The sequence below is a fragment of the Mandrillus leucophaeus genome, unplaced genomic scaffold (assembly GCF_000951045.1).
Source record: "Mandrillus leucophaeus isolate KB7577 unplaced genomic scaffold, Mleu.le_1.0 Scaffold992, whole genome shotgun sequence".
Lineage (NCBI taxonomy): Eukaryota > Metazoa > Chordata > Mammalia > Primates > Cercopithecidae > Mandrillus > Mandrillus leucophaeus.
Window position 1 is genome coordinate 482,154 of NW_012110830.1, and position 19,032 is coordinate 501,185.

Below are 19,032 nucleotides of genomic sequence, written 5' to 3' on the forward strand. Positions count from 1 at the left end.
GGGGAGGTTGCAGTGAGCTGAGATCTTGCCATTGCACTCCAGCCTGGGCAACAGAACAAGACTCCATAAAAAAAAAAAAAAAAAAAAAAAGAATTTAACTCAAAACCACACAACTACATGCAAATTGAACAGCCTTCTCCTGAATGACTCTTGAGTAAATAATGAAATTAAGGCAGAAATCAAGAATTCTTGGAAACTAATGAGAACAAAGAGACAATGTAGCAGAATCTCTGGGATGCAGCTAAAGCAGTGTTAAGAGGGAAATTTATAGCACTCAATCCCCACACCAAAAAGCCAGAAAGATCTCAAGTTAACAACCTAACATCTCAACTAAAAGAACTGGAGAACCAAGAACAAACAAATCCCAAAGATAGCAGAAGACAAGAAATAACCAAGATCAGAGCTGATCTGAAGGAGACCGAGACACAAATAACCCTTCAAAAAAACAAATCAACAAATCCAGGAGCTGGCTCTTTGAAAAAATTAAAATAGACCACTAGATAGACAAAGAAGAAAAGAGCGAAGAGTAAAACACTATCAGAAATGATAAGGAGATATCACCACTGACCTCACAGAAACACAGACAATCATCAGAGAATGCTATTAAACACCTCTGTGCACATAAACTAGAAAATCTAGAAGAAATGGATAAATTCCTGGACACCTATACCCTCCCAAGACCGAACCAAGAAGAAATTGAATTCCTGAATTGACCAATAATGAGTTCTGAAATTGAGGCAGGAATAAATTGCCTACCAACCAAAAAAAAAAAGTCCAGGACCAGATGCATTCACAACTGAATTCTACCAGAGGTACAAAGAAGAGCTGGTGCCATTTCTACAGAAACTATCCCAAAAAATCACAAAGGAGGGACTGCTCCCTAACTGATTCTATGCGGCTAGCATCATCCTGATACCAAAACCTGGCAGAGATAAAACAAAAAGAGAAAACTTCTAGTCAATATCCTTGATGAAAATTGATGAAAAAATCCTCAATAAAATACTGGCAAACCAAATTCAGCAGCACATCAAAAGGCTTATCCACCATGATCAAGTTGGCTTCATCCCTGGGATCCAAGATTGGTTCAACATATGCAAATCAATAAATGTGATTCATCACAATAACAGAACTAAACATAAAACCCACATAATTATCTCAATAGATGCAGAAAAGACCATCGAAAAAATTCAACATCCCTGCATGTTAAACGCTCTCAATAAACTAGGTACTGAAGGAACATACCTCAAAATAATAAGAGCCATCTATCACAAATCCACTGCCAGTATCATAATGGGCAAAAGCCAGAAGCATTCCCCTTGAAAACCAGCACAAGACAAGGATGCCCTCTCTCACCACTCCTATTCAACATAGTATGGGAAGTTCTGGACAGGGTAATCAGGTAGGAGAAAGAAAGAAAAGGTATTCAAATAGGAAGAGAGGAAGTCAAATTACCTTTGCAGATGACATGATCCTGTATCTAGAAAACCCCATCATCTCAACCCAAAAACTTCTTGAACTGATAAGCAACTTCAGCAAAGTCTCAGCATACAAAATCAGTGTGCAAAAATTGCTAGCATTCCTATATACCACCAACAGGCAAGCAGAGAGCCAAATCATGAATGAACTGCCATTCACAATTGCTGCAAAAAGAATAAAATATCTAGGAATACAGTTAACGAGGGAAGTGAAGGACCTCTTCAAGGAGAACTACAAACCAGTGCTCAAAGAAATCAGAAAGGACACAAACAAATTGAGAAACATTCCATGCTCATAGATAAGAATCAATATCATGAAAATAGCCATACTGCCCAAAGTAATTTAATAGTTTCAGTGTTATTCCCATTAAACTACCATTGCCATTCTTCACAGATTTAGAAAAAAACTATTTTTAAATTTACATGGAACCAAACAAGAGTTGGAATTGCCAAGACAATCCTAAGCAAAAAGAACAAAGCTGGAGGCATCATGCTACCCAACTTCAAACTATATTATAGGGCTACAGTAACTAAAACACCATGGTAAACTGGTACAAAAACAGACACATAAACCAATGGAACAGAAATGAAGGCCACACACGTACAACCATCTGATCTTCAGCAAACCTGACAAAAACAAGCAATGCAGAAGGAGTCCCTATTTAATAAATGATGCTGGGAGATCTGGCTGGCTATATGCAGAAAATTGAAACTGGATCCCTTCCTTACAGCTTATACAAAAATTAACCAAGGTGCATTAAATACTTAAATGTAAAACCCAAAACTATAAAAACCCTAGGAGAAAATCTAGGCAGTACCATTCAGGACATAGTCACAGGGAAAGATTTTATGACAGAAATGCCAAAAGCAATTGCAACAGGCAAAAATTGACCACTGGGATCTAATTAAACTAAAGAGTTTCTGCACAGCAAAAGAAGCTATTGACAAAGTGAACAGACAACCTACAGAATGGGAGAAAATTTTTGCAATCTATCCATCTGACACAGGTCTAATACCCAAAGTCTACATTGCGCACTGCTGTGTTCCATTGCTGTTTTTCTGACCCATTGGTTTTTACCCAGGGTTCTTACCTGGTTTTCCAGCTTCCTCACCAGGCAGGGATCTAGGCTTCTCCTCTATGCCTTGGACTGGTAAAATCAGAGAGAGAGCCTCCATCAGGGCCCCTTGCCAATCTTCCAGATATCTATAGTTGCTTAGAGATCTGAGACTGTCTCTTTCCTCACAGGGAAAGGCTATTCCAACCCCAGAGACTGCGGGCCAGTCACTTCCCACTCCTCTCTCCGTAAAAGCAAAGTCCTCAAATAACGACTACTCATGCTGCACCCATTTCCTTACCTTTGAAAGGATATGAGGATCAGATGCAAAAAGCTTCTAAAGGTGGCTCTCCCTGCTGTCTGAGGAAGTGGAAGTATGAAGATGGATCGAAGAATTGACTTGAACTCCTTTTAGCTTCACTGTGGATGGTGGTGGTGTTACTTATACGCATTGCTGGCACTTGGCTTCTGTGTTGATCACTTTTCTGTTGGTCTGAGGATTCTCTCCATGCACAGAGTCTAATGGATATCCAGAGGCAGTGCATTACAAACCAGTCACTCCTAAAAGAAGCTTTAGTGTAAAAAGACCACTCATTTTCTTAAAATGAGTTCCAGCAATATAATTTTGCTCAAAAAGAAAACTTTTTCGTTCCATGAAAAAGAATTCACCATCAGTTACCAAACCTGATGTTTTCTTTGCTAAAGTCAATAATATAAATACAAACTTGGGCCCACAGTTTAGTGTAATTCTAAAGCTCATTCTTACTGTAAATCTAATGATTGAGGGAACTTTAATATTCATTATCTCTAACTTTCTGATGTTCAAGAAAACGGAAGTCCTACAATGTTAGCTAATCGCTTCAACCTGACTTGGTTAGTGCAAAGTCAAGTACTTAGAACGCAGTTATCAATCTCAGCTTATTGTTTTGTCTTCCCCACTACATTGCCTTTCTTAAAAAGTTATCTTCCTCCACCTAGCACCCCAGTAACCTGTGACTCTCTTTGTGAAATATCCTTTATCCATCACTGAAAAGAATTAAATGGAACGACTTCTTACAGTAAGTAATCCAAAAGCCCAAGTGATAGCTGTGGGTCATCAGATCCCATAGTGTGAGCAAGGAAGAAGACAGAATCTGCCCTTGCTGGCCCTTTATCAGCTCCCAGGACTTGTTGAAGACTTTCATCAAGAAAGCAAGTGATTGGATTAAGTATCCATGCCTTTCATCAGCTGCTGTAGGTCTTGGCAGTGTTACTGCAATGCTTTCACCCTTTTCATTTTTCCCATCCATTTGAAATGCAGTGTACCTAAATTTCCAACAAAATCGTAACACAGACTCTGTCAGTTAATTAAAGTGTGCTAACAAGCATACAAATTGCTAAGTCACCCTGGGAGGCTATCAGTTCTGGGTGTACTTATACATTCAGCACTGGAAACATGCCTTTCCAGTAGTACACAGCCAGAAATACCAAGCGGGTTTGCAAAGGACAGGATTAACCTTGGCCTCATGGCATTTTGTCTTTCTCCAGGGAAAGGAAGAACATGGAGACAACAATTGCAATACACAGTGGAGAACTCAACACCTCTTGATTAAAAAAAAAAAAAAAAAAAAAAAAAAGATGAATAAAAAAGAAGTTTCCTGAAGGAGTAGGATAGAATTTACTGCAGAAAGAAAGTGGTAGTATCTCTCTATTTCAATTTAACTGTTGTTCCCAGGCAGATACAGGTACTTCTAAAAAGACATAGATTCAAGAAAAATAGTATTTTGAGTCATAGTTACTAAATGAAGCTACAGCTCACAATGATCCTTGGGATGAAGACTATGACCCCCAGCAAAGTTACAAAGGATTCTGCTCTGGAATTTATCAACTGCTTTGTTTGTTCTCTTAACAGGTAAAAAATGCAGCTGCCAATGTACTCAGGGAAACATGGCTAATTTACAAAAATACAAAGCTAGTAAAAAAGATAGATCATGCAAAAGTAAGAAAACATCAACGAAAATTCTTGCAAGCTATTCATCAGTAAGTATCATTTTTCATTTTTATCCTGCTTTTGTGTCCTTGGCTTTCAATTTTTGCACTTGGTTGTTCTTGTTTCATAAGGAAAGAAAAAAAGAAAACATTGTCATGTTTGCTTCCAGAAGATGTTATATGGCAATTTAATCATTCCACAGTAAGATCCTGAGAATAACCTCAGTTCCTTTAATGGTTAAAAATCACTTATTAGTACTAGAATATTAGTTAAAATGTCTTCTCAGTTTCTCTTTAGAATAACTTCTGCTAAGATGGTATTTCTTAATTTAACATATTTATTCAGATAGTTTGCTCTAGGATATTTTTAGCTTTATTTTCTAAACATAGCTTCAAACATATTTATATGAATGTAGTGCATATAACTGATTTAATACTTGAATTTTAAATTAGTTTTTAATCAGAAATTTGGCTGTGTTCATTTTAAATGTTCTAGTTTGTGTAGACCTTTTACTCTCTTATCATTATTTTAACTTTATCCAAACCACTATTGTTTAAGTCCTTTGTGCTGTTCCATTGTCATATAATTAACATAGACTTTTAAAGTAACAATCTACATCTAGTAAGATGCATTGATCATTTTAAAGCACAGGGTCTTTCTCCTCCAGGCTGGCAGCATCCTTACTGTAAGTATTATTCATGTGGGTATCGATTGTCATGCCATGCAGACTTGCTCTTAATACCATTTCTGTATGGAGAAGAGCAGATACGGTCACATTTGTGGCTCAGAACAGTGGCTTTCTTTATGAAACCTACCAGGGTAATAATGGAAAGGTGGGTAAATACAAGATGCTTTGGCTATCCAATGAGATTTGTCTCTCAGAGCCAACTAGTATAACAGACAAGAAAACTCAGAGGCTGCAATTTTTATTTCGCATGTTCAGGTAATTCATATGTAATACGGTACCACTAACATTTTGTAGGAAATTACTAAGCATTCATCTTCTACCCTAGAATACAAAACCTGTCCATTGAACTGCCCTGCTTAAATAGGTATCACTGAAAATGTAGAATATGTAATTATGGACAGATTCATACTTCCACAGAAATTAAAACTCAAGTATCCTGAGATTTATAGTAGAGACAGGCTCTGCACATATGGTAGAGTATCTGGCCTTCATTGCTACTCACTCATGCTCTTTCCCCAGATTTACTAACACACTTTCCTAAGATAGTGATGCTCTTTCCTCTGTAGCTCAGTGACTTGACACACCACCATGGTTTTTCTCCCTTTGTAAGGAAAACACAAGGCTGTAGTTTTCAAATAGTACTCTTAAAATAAGGAAAAACACAGAAAGGAACATTCTATTCCATCCGACTCACAAGAGGGAACTTGCTCTAGACCTTACAGTTACAGTTATAATCCAGAACCACCACCCAGGAGCACTTGCCTAGACATCTTGATTCCTTGAAGTTTAGATTGAAGAGAATGAGAACGCTTCCTGCCTCCCCACCCAGAGATGCTGAGCTTTCACCTCCATGTTCCTCAACCTATTTTCCTGTCAAACAGGCATCTTCCTCAAGGGACTCACCTCGCACAACTCTCCTATTACAGTGATCTTCCCCTGCTAAAACCATACTACATAGTAACCCCAACATTCATACAGGAGGTCCACAGGCCATACCATGGCAAAATCATTTTTGTACCTTTAATATTTTGATATTAACCTATATTTAGTATGTTAAAAAGAAACCTTACCTTAGTGCATGTGAGAAGATATGTATGTCCAGGGCGGAAGGGTGTGAGATGACACGGCAGTAAGCAAGTGTGGTCGGTCAATGTGTTGAGCAGCCACACATTCCATTGCCTCCAGGATCTTATCTGGGTCCTTTCCGGTCAGTCTGACCTATCAAATAGAAAATTACATGTGATTTACCTTTAATAATTTTTCATATAACAACAAATCCAAAAAAATGCTGTGATAGTTTTTGTAATACGGTTTTGTAGCCATGTGCAGTGGGAATTTGTATTACATCTTATAAGACTGTTCTGGACTATTATGTTCAGAATACATTCACATTCAAAAGCCTGGGGGAGAATTTAGGGGTTTTTACTGTAAAATGCTTTCAACTTTGCTGTAAGTTATTACATTTTTACATTAAAATATTACAAAAAAAAGTATTTGGGGAAGCTTAAAAACTGTCACTAAGCAAGTTGCAAATGCACCCTACAAGGCATGTCAGCCCTTTCTTAAGGGTGGGTACTGTGGAGTCGCTTGCACGGGGCCTCTTAGCATACTGTATTTGGACAGAGTGACAGAGGAAGCTACTTGTGATTTTTCTGCTTCTGTCAGACATTTCTTATTCTGTTTCTTCTGTAGCAATGTGTACTTCTAAAGCAGATAAGCTTCAGGCAACTCAGAAATGCTCTGAATTGCTTTATAAATTTTTCTAGGGGTTACCGGGTTTCCGTTGAAGTGGGGGACATTTATACTTTGTAAAAGTGTAACTATGTTTATTCATACAAGCTTTGTTTGGCTAGATCATTCTAATCATGCATACTTACCTTTCATTTTAGCTTAGTGTTGGAAGTTAGGGAGTGAAGTCATAGGGAAAGCACATAGGGCTCGATTCCTACGGGCAAGGCTTCCATTGCCCACTGTGCAGATCCACTGAGACCCTCAGCCTTATCTGTCGGCACGGGGTACAATCAGACCTTACTAGCTGAAGAAAAATGTTAAAATTCATTCGATAGATCACTCCTGGCCTCTCCTACTCTCTGATTTGTCCTGAGTGCTTTTTCAGCAGCTCTCTGCTTCTACCAGTCCCTGCTGTCTCAACTCTGTTTCTCTTTTCCAAACTTCATAGCCTCTCTATCCTCTGTTGGATGCTGAACTGTCCAGGCCTGTGCCCTCTTTTCAGTAATTTTCTTTTTAGATTGTCACTTAGTGCCATGAAGTGTTCTCTTCCTCTTAACTTTTAACCCTTTTTCTGGTAGCAACCTTACCTTTCAAGTTTATCATTCTTTTATTTCAACTATGGACCAACATGAATTTGTTTCGGAGCCAAGAAATCCAATCTACTTGATTTGTATATCATGAGAGTTGGATTACCTGCCTTTCAGAAACCCCAGGCTTCTGAGTTGTCCTAATTTGGAAAAGATGTGCCCCCCGACAAAAAAACAATTATAATGCCTTTGTTTCAAATATTGTTCTTTTAACCATATCACATTCATATTAGGCAAAAATATTTCTTGTTGTTGACTTGAACATCAAATATCAAGAGGCCATGATGACTTTATGCATGCTCTTCCATCTGAACTCTTATTCAGAAGGAAGCTGAGTGCTTTCAGATGGGAAAGTATAGTAGCAATGAAGAAGGATAATGGAATAGTGTTTCTCTTTGGCCAATATGTCAAAATCCTGCAGAACCATAACAGGATCTTCCAGCTAATGAATCGAGCCCCCTGTGCACAACTGAACACCACATTGTGTTATTTTGTTCCAGAATATTTTACAGTTTCTTTTCTTTTGTTTTGTCTTTTTATTTCAACAAAATGAAAATAGAGCTCGGAAGTAAGTTGTGTGAGCCGCTCCTTTCAACATTTGCAGAATTTTCTACTGGCTGCATGCACCCAGCGGATCCTTTATTTGTGAATTTTAGTAGTCTGATTGCTGCTATGGAAATGTGATCCAAAATCATGATATTTTCCTGTGATAAGTGAAGTTCACAAGGAAGAAATCAACATATGTTTCTTATTCTTCTTTTTTGGGGGGAAAAAAGTGTAATACACATCTGCATGTTACCTTTTATTCTGGCAGCTGCAGCTTAAGCAGGCTTTTTCTATCAGCTCTCCTATATTACAGGCAGTGTAAGAAACAAACAACAAGACAAGATGATTTCTGGAAGCTAAAGGAATTCCAATCGAATAGGGCTACTCTATGACAGCTTTCCAGATTCGTAGAAAATAAAATGGGCAAAATTCTACTGTCAGACATAGTATAGTAATCCAAGAGAAGTAAATTTGGCCCCGTTGTTTCCAAGATGAAGTACCCACTTAAGCTAAGAAACTGCCACTGGCTGTTCTAATCTGACTTGTAGAATTCAGGATTTTCTCTGTACTCATTACTTGCTGGAGGCATCTGGTCCAGAGCCCAAACTTCCGTCATTTCTGTGCCACCAATACTACAACTTAAATTTGAAAATGAAACTTTATACAAATTCCTTTATAGAAATTTTAATCCATTTTTATACAAATGGATTAAAAATATTACAAAGAAAGGTAAAGGTAATTGTCAATTGATAGTTGGAATACTGGTATTGAATTCTAGCCATAGGCTGTTGCCTGCAGAAAGCTCTGAGCTGAGATTCTGCTCTTTTTTTTTTTTAAAAAAAAAGCAGGTGTTAGGAGACAAAGACAGAGTGGGACCAGCCTGTGACGTTTTTCTTGCAGTAATAAAGAATTAGAAGAGAACTGAAAGGAATAACTGTTTTCCATCTTAAGTATCACTTAAAGTCATCTAGGATACCTCTGTTGGTATGAATCCAGCAGTGCAGAAACATTGTTCTAATCTAACACACTTCATTCCATATGTGAGGAAACTAAAGGTCCAGTTAGAGTCAGTGAGGATGGAATCCACTGTTGTACATTGCTCTTTCTTTAGTACACTTCCGTGTAATGACCCATAGATGTCTAAGTGTTCTTTTTAGGAGGTATAGGGTGGGGGTAGTTGCCTGTTTTTCAAAGGCACACTTCAAAAATTGTAACCCTATTAATTACTGAGGGAAATTTTTCTCAACCATATATTGGATCTAAATACATGCTTGTAAATTTATTTTAGACTAGGACATATTCCATCTCTATAATAGCATAAAAAGGAGCCAGTTAACTTCGTTCCAGTGTTCTAATAAACACATAGTTGCAATGAGAAGTTATAACCTTCAACTGTTGTAGATTGGTAAAGATCATGTTGTAGGTAGGTGTCAGCTAAACTTACTGGCAGAAGGCACTGCATCTTCACTGTAGAGCAGATTTGGTGACATATTGGCTATCCTAGTTTCAGAACAAAATCACTGAACATTATGAACATATGACAGAAATCTCCCTGGCAGTAAAATCTTGCCCTGTGAGTTTTTATTCCTTCTACATAATTACCTTTCATTTCCATTGAAAAATAATACAAAATACTCTCTCTAGCATTAAAACTATACTTTGTAAAATGACTTGTCATCAAAGTAAAATAAGATTGGCATGACTGTTTGTTTGTTTGTTTTCATTAAATAGTTTAGAAGAACCTACTTCTCTTTTGGGAAAAAGCTTTTAGTTGTTAGCTTAAGGAACAACAAACCACATTTGTCTTATTGGAAAATCTTTCTTGGTACACAGTCAACACTGAATAAATATTTGTTGAAAAATAATATAGTAAATAAAGAATAGCAGAGTTCTTACCTAAAAATGTTTCCTAATACCATTTTTTGACTCTTAATTGACTCCTCATCAGGTACATACAATGATATTTAACAGTAGCTCAACATAATCTTACGAGTAGAGACTCCATCTGCCAGATACTATAATTGTCCTCTGACTTTTATCTACACTGAAAATTAAGGGAAATTTTTCCTAGGAAATGGTCTGGCCTCCCTTCAAATTTAATGGCAGTTCAAGATAAAAGTTAAACGAAATACAGTGAAGAAAAAGATAATAATTATGTGTTTTGTGTTATATTGCTGCTGGTTGAATAAAAGTTTTTTTTTTGTTGTTAATAAGAATCTCACTTATCACTGTGTTTTCATCAGGTTCAAATACCTAACCCAATCCATTTCAGACTAAACAGGGCTAATACCTGTATCTAGTCATGTAGGCATAGGAAGGTGCTCATTGCTCCAATATCGATGAAATTCCAGTTGCTTTGCATATTTCTTCCTATGTCTATTTGTCATGATACTGGGGCTTTAAGGAATGTTTTGGCTTTTTCTCATATGGTTAAATCCTTATGAGTCTTTCTGAATCCAACTTTACCTGGTAAATAGTTGTCCTAAGGACATCTCATCTATTGCTGTCTCTCTCCTTTCTTTTTTGCGGTGTTGGGGAAGCATGCTTCTCATTGAACCAGACACATAACCAGTTTGGACTTACCCCAGATATTCAAGGCATTATCCATGCAGTTATTTGCTCTTGTCAATTTTGTGCATGCTCTTTGGAAGGCATAAGATTGCTGTAGAAAGAAGGGAACCTTTCTGATATCAGATTCTGTCTTTTAGATTAAGAAGTGTAAAAATGGAGCAGAGGAAACTGAATGACCAAGCAAACACCTTGGTGGACTTGGCAAAGGTAAGTCTGAGGTGCTAAGCCCTCATAGTTGCATCTGTTGAAATCAGCCACTGCACAGTCACTAATCATTCATGTTTCAAGAGGATCCCAACCCAAATTTAATTAGTAAATCAAACCAACCAAGCACCCTAAAATGATGGTCCAAGTTAAAAGAATGTTTCTATAACTCTCATTTAATGTACTCTTTCCCTGTTACGTTATTCAACCGCATTCTGAAAACATTCCTAGTTACAGTGATTTGGAAGTACCATAAGAAGCTTAAGTGGAATAGGAGACAATACCTGTGGGATTTTTATTTGCATGTAAATCTCATCCCAGTAAGAGCAGAACTGCATCTGAGGTGTGAGTGTGATATTCAGGAATGAATAGGACTCATCAATTAAATTTTGTTCTATGTATTTTAAGCAAACTCAAAAGAATGCAAAGTTGAAATAAAAATAAAAGATACCACCTGTAATCCCAGCACTTTGGGAGGCCGAGACGGGCGGATCACAAGGTCAGGAGATCGAGACCATCCTGGCTAACCCAGTGAAACCCCGTCTCTACTAAAAAATACAAAAAACTAGCCAGGTGAGGTAGCGGGCGCCTGTAGTCCCAGCTACTCGGGAGGCTGAGGCAGGAGAATGGCGTAAACCCAGGAGGCGGAGCTTGTAGTGAGCTGAGATCTGGCCACTGCACTCCAGCCTGGGTGACGGAGCGAGACTCCGTCTCAAAAAATAATAATAATAATAAAAAATAAAAAAATAAAAGATACCAGAAATTACATCCTAAAATGAAAGTTATCACCCCAAAGTGATCATTTTTTATGGTTCTTTCTCCATTTCATTATTTCAAAATCATACCACTTTTTAAAAAGTATATTAACGGTCTCCAAATTATTCTACCTTATTTGCAACATTTATCTGATCAATTTCTGGTTGTTTCTCCCCACATAAAACCCATCCTTAAAACATAAGTATTTGTCAGCAATCAAAACATTGCATTTTCCTGGTTGAGTTCTAAAGGTGGTATTAGAATAGCATTTATATAATTGTTCAGCCTTTTACCCAAATGCTTTGAAAGAGACAACTCTCAGTTGCATCTTACAAACTGTTTTTTTGGTTTGAGAAATCAGCCATGATTTTACTAAAGCCTCAAGTATAATCCATAAAAATTACAAGTGTTTGTTCTAGTCTCATTAAATAATGCATCTAAATTACATTCATTTCAATGTATATCAGTACCACATACTAGATGAAGATGCTAAGTATTTAATGATTTACCCTAGGAGAGCATATATCATGCATATAAACTGGACAGCACACATATATAAGGTATGAAGACATCCTCGATTAATGTGTGTAAATGTGGCTGTTACTTGGACATATGAAAAAAAGATGGGCAAGCTCCATCACTCCTAGGTTAAATGATTTTTAATGGATAGTTTTATGGAAAAATGAACAGACCACATTGGAATATGATGCAGAGATGTAATTTTACTTCAAGAGTACCACTGTGAGGCAAGATGCTATTTCTTTATTAATGTACTTATTATGACCACAGGACTGTACGTACCATAAAGGCTCAGTATTTTTGTAAATGAATGGATGCTGTTCACATATTCTCAAGACTGTGTAGTAAAATTAAGTGTATGCACTATGTCTCTGATCAAACTGAAACAAGGTGCCTATATTCTGAATGATAACTCCCTTATCAGTTCATTTACCATCTTTAAAAGATTGTTAAGCAGAAGAAGAGCATATGATAGAAGAGAAATGAAGTAGAAGGAAGGACAGCTTAAATGAAGGGATCTCAGACTTGGGAAAGTCTGCACTAAACTAAGATTAAAACCTTTTCTTCCCCTTCACTAGCCTTTCCCCTTTCTAGCTCTGAGCTGATCAGTCCCTTCTCTTTGTCTTTTGGCTACTCAGGAAATATACCTAGAAATCCGAGTTATGGATATCCTGTGATCAAGACAGTCAATTTCAAGGTTCACTAGGAATCCAGAAACATTTTCCTATTTTAACCACTTAGCTTTGATTAAGCCTTAGCCAGTAGGTCAGAGCCACAGCCAACAAGGTAGACTGGTAACTTTAGTGTCTCCCTCAACTAATATTCTCTCAATTATCTGTAAAATTTCCATTTGACCCAATGGAGAGAGGCCTATAATTTGAAACAAAGGATAACAAACAATATTTAGGAATTTATTGCTTTAAATTACAAAATTGTAAAACCAGTTAATCCTAAACTTCATTTACATTTTACCCTCAACATTTCTGCTAAATCCCAATACTGATTCTGCCCATTTTTTAAAAATTACCCCTGCCCTAATGTTATGTGTTGCAAAATGAATTTGATGTGTACTAACCTTTGTGACAACCTTTAACATACATATATAAATATTAAATTGAAATGTTTTTGTCTATCCTGATACCACCTACAATCATTGGGCATACCACCAGTAGCAGTACCTGCTCCACATTTTCTACAGCTGAACCAAAGATCTTATATTTCTGTTATAAATCCTAGCATTGAACAGATACAATGAATTGACTTTGCAAGATGAGCTGTTCAGTTTGCTGACACCCGTGTTATACTGAATGCCACCAGCAAGAGACTGGAGCTAAACCTCTGAGAGGTGGACAGTTTGTGTTCAGGGCAAGTATAATTAACCTTCTCAATCCTGTTTTTCAGACCCAGAATATCATGTATGATATGATTTCTGACTTAAACGAAAGGAGTGAAGACTTCGAGAAGAGGATTGTTACCCTGGAAACAAAATTAGAGACTTTGATTGGTAGCATCCACGCCCTCCCTGGGCTCATAAGCCAGACCATCAGGCAGCAGCAGAGAGATTTCATTGAGGCTCAGATGGAGAGCTACGACAAGCATGTCACTTACAATGCTGAGCGGTCCCGGTCCTCGTCCAGGAGGCGGCGGTCCTCTTCCACAGCGCCACCAACTTCATCAGAGAGTAGCTAGAAGAGAATAAGTTAACCACAAAATAAGACTTTTTGCCATCATATGGTCAATATTTTAGCTTTTATTGTAAAGCCCCTATGGTTCTAATCAGCGTTATCCGGGTTCTGATGTCAGAATCCTGGGAACCTGAACACTAAGTTTTAGGCCAAAATGAGTGAAAACTCTTTTTTTTTTCTTTCAGATGCACAGGGAATGCACCTATTATTGCTATATAGATTGTTCCTCCTGTAATTTCACTAACTTTTTATTCATGCACTTCAAACAAACTTTACTACTACATTATATGATATATAATAAAAAAAAAGTTAATTTCTGCACATACTTGTTTGATCACTTGACATTTCTAAAGCTTCACTTTTCTCACATTATTTTCAAGGTAAAATAGCCGATTATCATCTGATGCACACTGATAATTTTGATAGCCAAAAGTTTGGCTGGTTGGAAAAAAAGACTTTCAATTCCTCTATACCCTAAGATTTTTCTCTTGTTATGAATCATTTGCATCAATCATTTGAACCAGGATAGCTTACTAGTTTTTGGGTTGCACTGTCTCATTTTTAATTCAATTTTTTTTCAAAATGTAGAAAGTCAGTCTTTTATCAAAACATATACAAATAAGGAGTAGAGATGCTTTCAAGAATTTTTTAATTCCCAGTTTACTAGCAAATTTATAGGAACAAAGTATCAGGGTACATCACTGTCTGTCTGTAAACAGATGGTGCAGAATTTTAGTTCTAAACTAGTTATTTCGTATCTTTCCATTTATTTATTATGAAAGGCCAAGCATGCACTTTAAGTGTTTGGGGCCTACATGTGTATATTCATAGATACATGTTTGCATACAACAGCATAATGAGCATACATAAGCCTAACTCCTAACATATCCTCTAGTAAGTGATCTCATCTTGGTCTGTACTTACATATTTAACACAAGTGAATAGCATCTAGTAAATTTCACGTGTTTTAGGACACTTGTTTCCTGGATGGTTAAGGTCAGTTTGTGTGAAAGAGAACTGAGTGGTTATTGCTACAAACCTAGCTGTTTGCAGATTTGCTCTAAGAATCCACTGGGTTTAGAAGAACCACGTGTGAGATGATAGCAATATGGAATTTCCTCATGTGGTGTTATTCTCTGGAGTTTACAAGAAAGCTGATGGTGGTAGGGATAATGCGTCATAAAAATAAGGCTTCGTTTGGACATCTCTGAAAGCAACCTGCTTGTATCAGTCTAAACCTAAAAATATTCAATTTTCAGGGCAATCTGCTTCAGAAGCTTTTGTCCCCCCTCCACTTCATTTTATACCATACCCTTTGGTGTCAACCTTACAACATTCAAGTTGCTAGTATGTTTTTCCTTCTTTAGCACAAACTAGAGTGATATATTTGATCCACCCTACATAGTCCAATGGATAAAATAACATTTATAACATTCTGCATAAATAATTTAAAAACCAAACAGTTCCTTTCAATATCAAGGATATAAAACTATGATTGCTTTAGATTGCATGAGAACCACTTGCCATTTACTGTCTATCCAAAATGGCTGAAACTAAAGTCCATTCATATAGCTTATATAGGCCTCTGTTGGATGAGAACGAGGCTTGGAATTTTTTTTTTTTTTTTTGATAATAAGTGAAAGGAAACAAGAACACTAGTTATAGAAACATATTGCCAAGTTAAATGAACATCAAGATCCTACATCATCAAGATTTCTATTTCATGGATGAAATCAAATCTCATTTTACGTATTTTGGGTTACATACAAGAATATATCAAGCATTTGGTATAAACACCGGATGTAAGAAGGAGAAATTTTGGAAAAACATTAATTTGTTCTTACAATGTATATAGTTAATTCTTGTATCTTCTACCTTTGTTGTGACTAAAAGGCAGAGTAGCAGCTGAAGTTTATCATCTTACAGATCAATGAACACTATCACCCCAGAACATTAGGGGACTAGGGAAAGAATAATGTATTGCTTCTCTTGTCAAAGATGAGAGAAGACAAAGATTTTAATTTATATTTCTTTACCTTGCATTTATTCTCTTCTTTTTAACTGTAGCTCTTCTAGAATAAGTCACTCTCTTATCCTTCAAAATCAATTTTTCGTTTCCTATTCTATGTGGAGTATATGAAAACTGGTAAATATTAAATTTTTTATTTCTATTTTTTTAAATGCCAAATAACCACAGTGTTAAAAAGAGGAGGGGACCCATCGGTTACATAGACATTCTGGCCTGTGATTTGCTGAATCAACCCCACTTTAGGCAGAGCTACCAAGTCTCCTCCCAAATGGCTTTGAATTAGGCAGAGTCCTCTGAGCGCTGCTTAGAGGACTGCTCTTGTGGTGATAAATGCCCTGACTTGCATTTTGCGTTTCAGAATTCCCAATAATAATTAAGTTCTGTTTGTCTCATCTCAGCCTGCCACACCCTGGTCTGTTTCTCTACAGCCAGCACAAGCCATTTGGCTTCTGCAAATCATTTTAAATTACAGTGGCACCATCTTCCTCAGTAATTTTCATTTCCTCCACTTACACTCAATGTCAAGGTTAGTCACTAGAAAGAAGACCCTGTGCTCTTACAGAAATGAGGATGAGCCAAATGCATAACAGATACTACATTTTGGAAATTTCATGTGTTTCTCTCTAGTTTCTCCTCCCTTTCTGTTTTCCAAGAGTCTCTCCATCAAAACATCCTTAGTAATCGAGTAATTATGCTCCAAAGCAGAATTTGGGAATTCAGATAAAAAGCTAGGGGTTAGGGTTAATATGAACATCAAGCAATGGATTAAATAATACAGTCCTCCTATTTTTGAGCTTTGCTCAGTTTTGAGAAATAGCATGGCAAAGTGGAAGGAGTCAGACTTGAGTGTGGAACTTAGCCCTGCCACTCACTAGCTCTGTGTACTTGAACATCATTGATTCTCAGAGACTTTTGTTTTCTCATTTGTAAAATGAGCCTAAAAAGAGACAGCTATGGTGGGGGCAGGGCGGGGGAAATCTGCAAAGCCTGGCATCTATTTCATCAAACGATGGTAGTTACTTATATTACTACTTACAGCAAAAGGCAGCAAATATTAAACACCTCCATTATCTGCTTCTAACTGTTAGCACATGACTATATATATATATATATATGTACACACACACACACACACACACAAAATCTGTTCATAAATACGATCCAGAAAAGTAGAGGGTGTTTGGTTAGGGAGTGCTGGGAAGGTCACCTGAGAGTTGGACCAAAGGGTTCATTTACTTTTCCAGACCCATCCCTGTAGGTCCTGAGCCTCCACCCACTTCTCCTAGTCTGTGTAACACACCCTGATGCCATTTATGTGTTTTAACTTGGGGTCCCCAACCCTGGGGGCCTGGCCAGTTAGGAACTGAGCTGCACAGCAGGAGGTGAGCGATGGTACAGCAAGTAAAGCTTCATCTGTATTTACAGTTGCTCCTCATGGCTCACATTACCACCTGAGCTCTGCCTCCTGTCAGATCAGTAGCGGCATTAGATTCTCATAGAAGCACAAACTCCATTGTGATTGCGCATGTCAAGGATTTAGGTTGCGAGCTCCTTATGAGAATTTAATGCCTGATGATCTGTCACTGTCTTCCATCAGCCTCAGATGGGCCCTTGTCATTGCAGGAAAACAAGCTCAGGGCTCCTACTGATTCTACATTATGGTGAGTTCTATAGTTATTTCATTATATATTACAATGTGATAATAGAAATAAAGTGCACAATAAATGTAATGCACTTGAATCATCCTGAAACTATTGCCCCACAACCCCCAGTCCAAGGAAAAACTGCCTTCCACGAAACTGGTCCCTGGTGCCAAAGAGGTTGGAGACCACTTTTTCACTGACTTTTCAAGCAATCCACTAAGAAAAAAATTATCAAACGGGTTGTTTGATAAATAAAAACCTAGGAGATGTTGAGAGTCCTGGAAGACCCTGCAACAAGCAGTATAATACAAAGGACTTCTCTCCATCTCACTGTCACTACTGCTAGAGCCCTGATGAACGTGATCTTTTTCAGTTTGTTAGACTAGGAAGCAAAAACATGCCCTGTCAATGCTGCTTTCTAGTTCTTCTGTTAAATATGTCACGAGTCAGTGAACCCAGAAATGGAAAACATATAGTTTTCCAGGTATTTTTAGAAATACTTAGAATTTGTTCCCCCTAGAAAAAGCCTTTTTCTCCAGTTATGGTTTCCTCTACCCCAAGTGGGCTCATGCTCCCTAGGTGGTAGTATGGAATGAAAGATGCTACTCAAGTGATTAGAAATTACTATGGCTGAGCTCATTGGTATGTAGCCTATAGTCCCAGCTACTCAGGAGGGTAAGGCAAGAGGATAGCTTGAGGCCACAAGTTCGAGACCAGCCTAAGAAATATAGCACCCCATTGCAGAGAGCAAAAGAGTGAGTGAGAGAGAAGAAAGAAAGGAGAGAAGGAGGAAAAGAAAAGGAGGACGAGAGGAGGAAGGAAAGAACTGAAGGAAGGAAGGGAGGGAGGAAGAAGATTTACTAGGGCTACAGTGTCAGGAGTACTATATTAACCTTCGGTTAGTAACTTACTTAACCTTAGGTCCAGCTAAAAGTTGCGTCTAAGAGTGGCCGTGGTCAGCAGATTGTGACCAAGCAGAGTAGAACAGAGAGACACTTTGTTTGAGTTTCTCTACTCTGTTAATAACTTGCCTTTCCTGCCCCCTCTTAGTAGGAAAGCAGTCGCTCTCCATAACCCAACTCTTTTAATCTCTGTTGGAGACAGGTCTCATTTAATCCTTTAATTCCTTCATCAACCCTACATTTATTTCCATTTTACAGATGCAAATACTAAAGGGAGTATCTGTTTCTAAAACGAGTTCAAGGAAATAAGTTCCTTTCTCAAAAACTTAAATTATCAATTTCCCTGGGGTTTCCTTCCCTGCCCCCCACTCCCAAATAAAGAAGCCTATAAACCAGATAATATTTCTCGTTTGTCCATGTCACTAATAAAAATATTTGAGGGCAGTGAAAATGCAATGTCCTCTCCTAAGGTAAAATATATATATATATTTGCAGACTCTGAACTGGTTCAACTCAAAGGAAAAGTACACCTGCACAGTGGGAGATTATGTGGGTCTGAGTCATAAAAGAATCCAACAGATCACAGAACGTACTCGGTGTTGTACCCACATTTTGAGGTGATGCCACGTGTTTCCTCTGCTGAACCTGGGTCAGGCAATGAACCCTCAGCCA

At 37.6% G+C, this 19,032-nt stretch overlaps 1 protein-coding gene across 3 annotated transcripts in view; it reads left to right on the forward strand.

The window, feature by feature from the left end:
- The window catches only part of KCNN2 (potassium channel, calcium activated intermediate/small conductance subfamily N alpha, member 2), a 140,843-nt gene extending 126,732 nt beyond the window's left edge, over positions 1–14,111 (forward strand). Inside the window, exons 6-9 of one of the 3 annotated variants that reach the window (XM_011971223.1) lie at positions 4,058–4,175; positions 4,422–4,549; positions 10,760–10,829; positions 13,503–14,111. In XM_011971223.1, coding sequence (XP_011826613.1) covers positions 4,058–4,171 — 114 coding nt within the window. In that variant the 3' untranslated portion in view covers positions 4,172–4,175; positions 4,422–4,549; positions 10,760–10,829; positions 13,503–14,111. Of the gene's footprint in view, positions 1–4,057; positions 4,176–4,421; positions 4,550–8,064; positions 8,074–10,759; positions 10,830–13,502 lie in introns of all 3 variants that reach the window. The other 2 variants (XM_011971222.1, XM_011971224.1) reach the window with 2 other exon arrangements.
- The last annotated feature ends 4,921 nt before the right edge of the window (positions 14,112–19,032 follow it).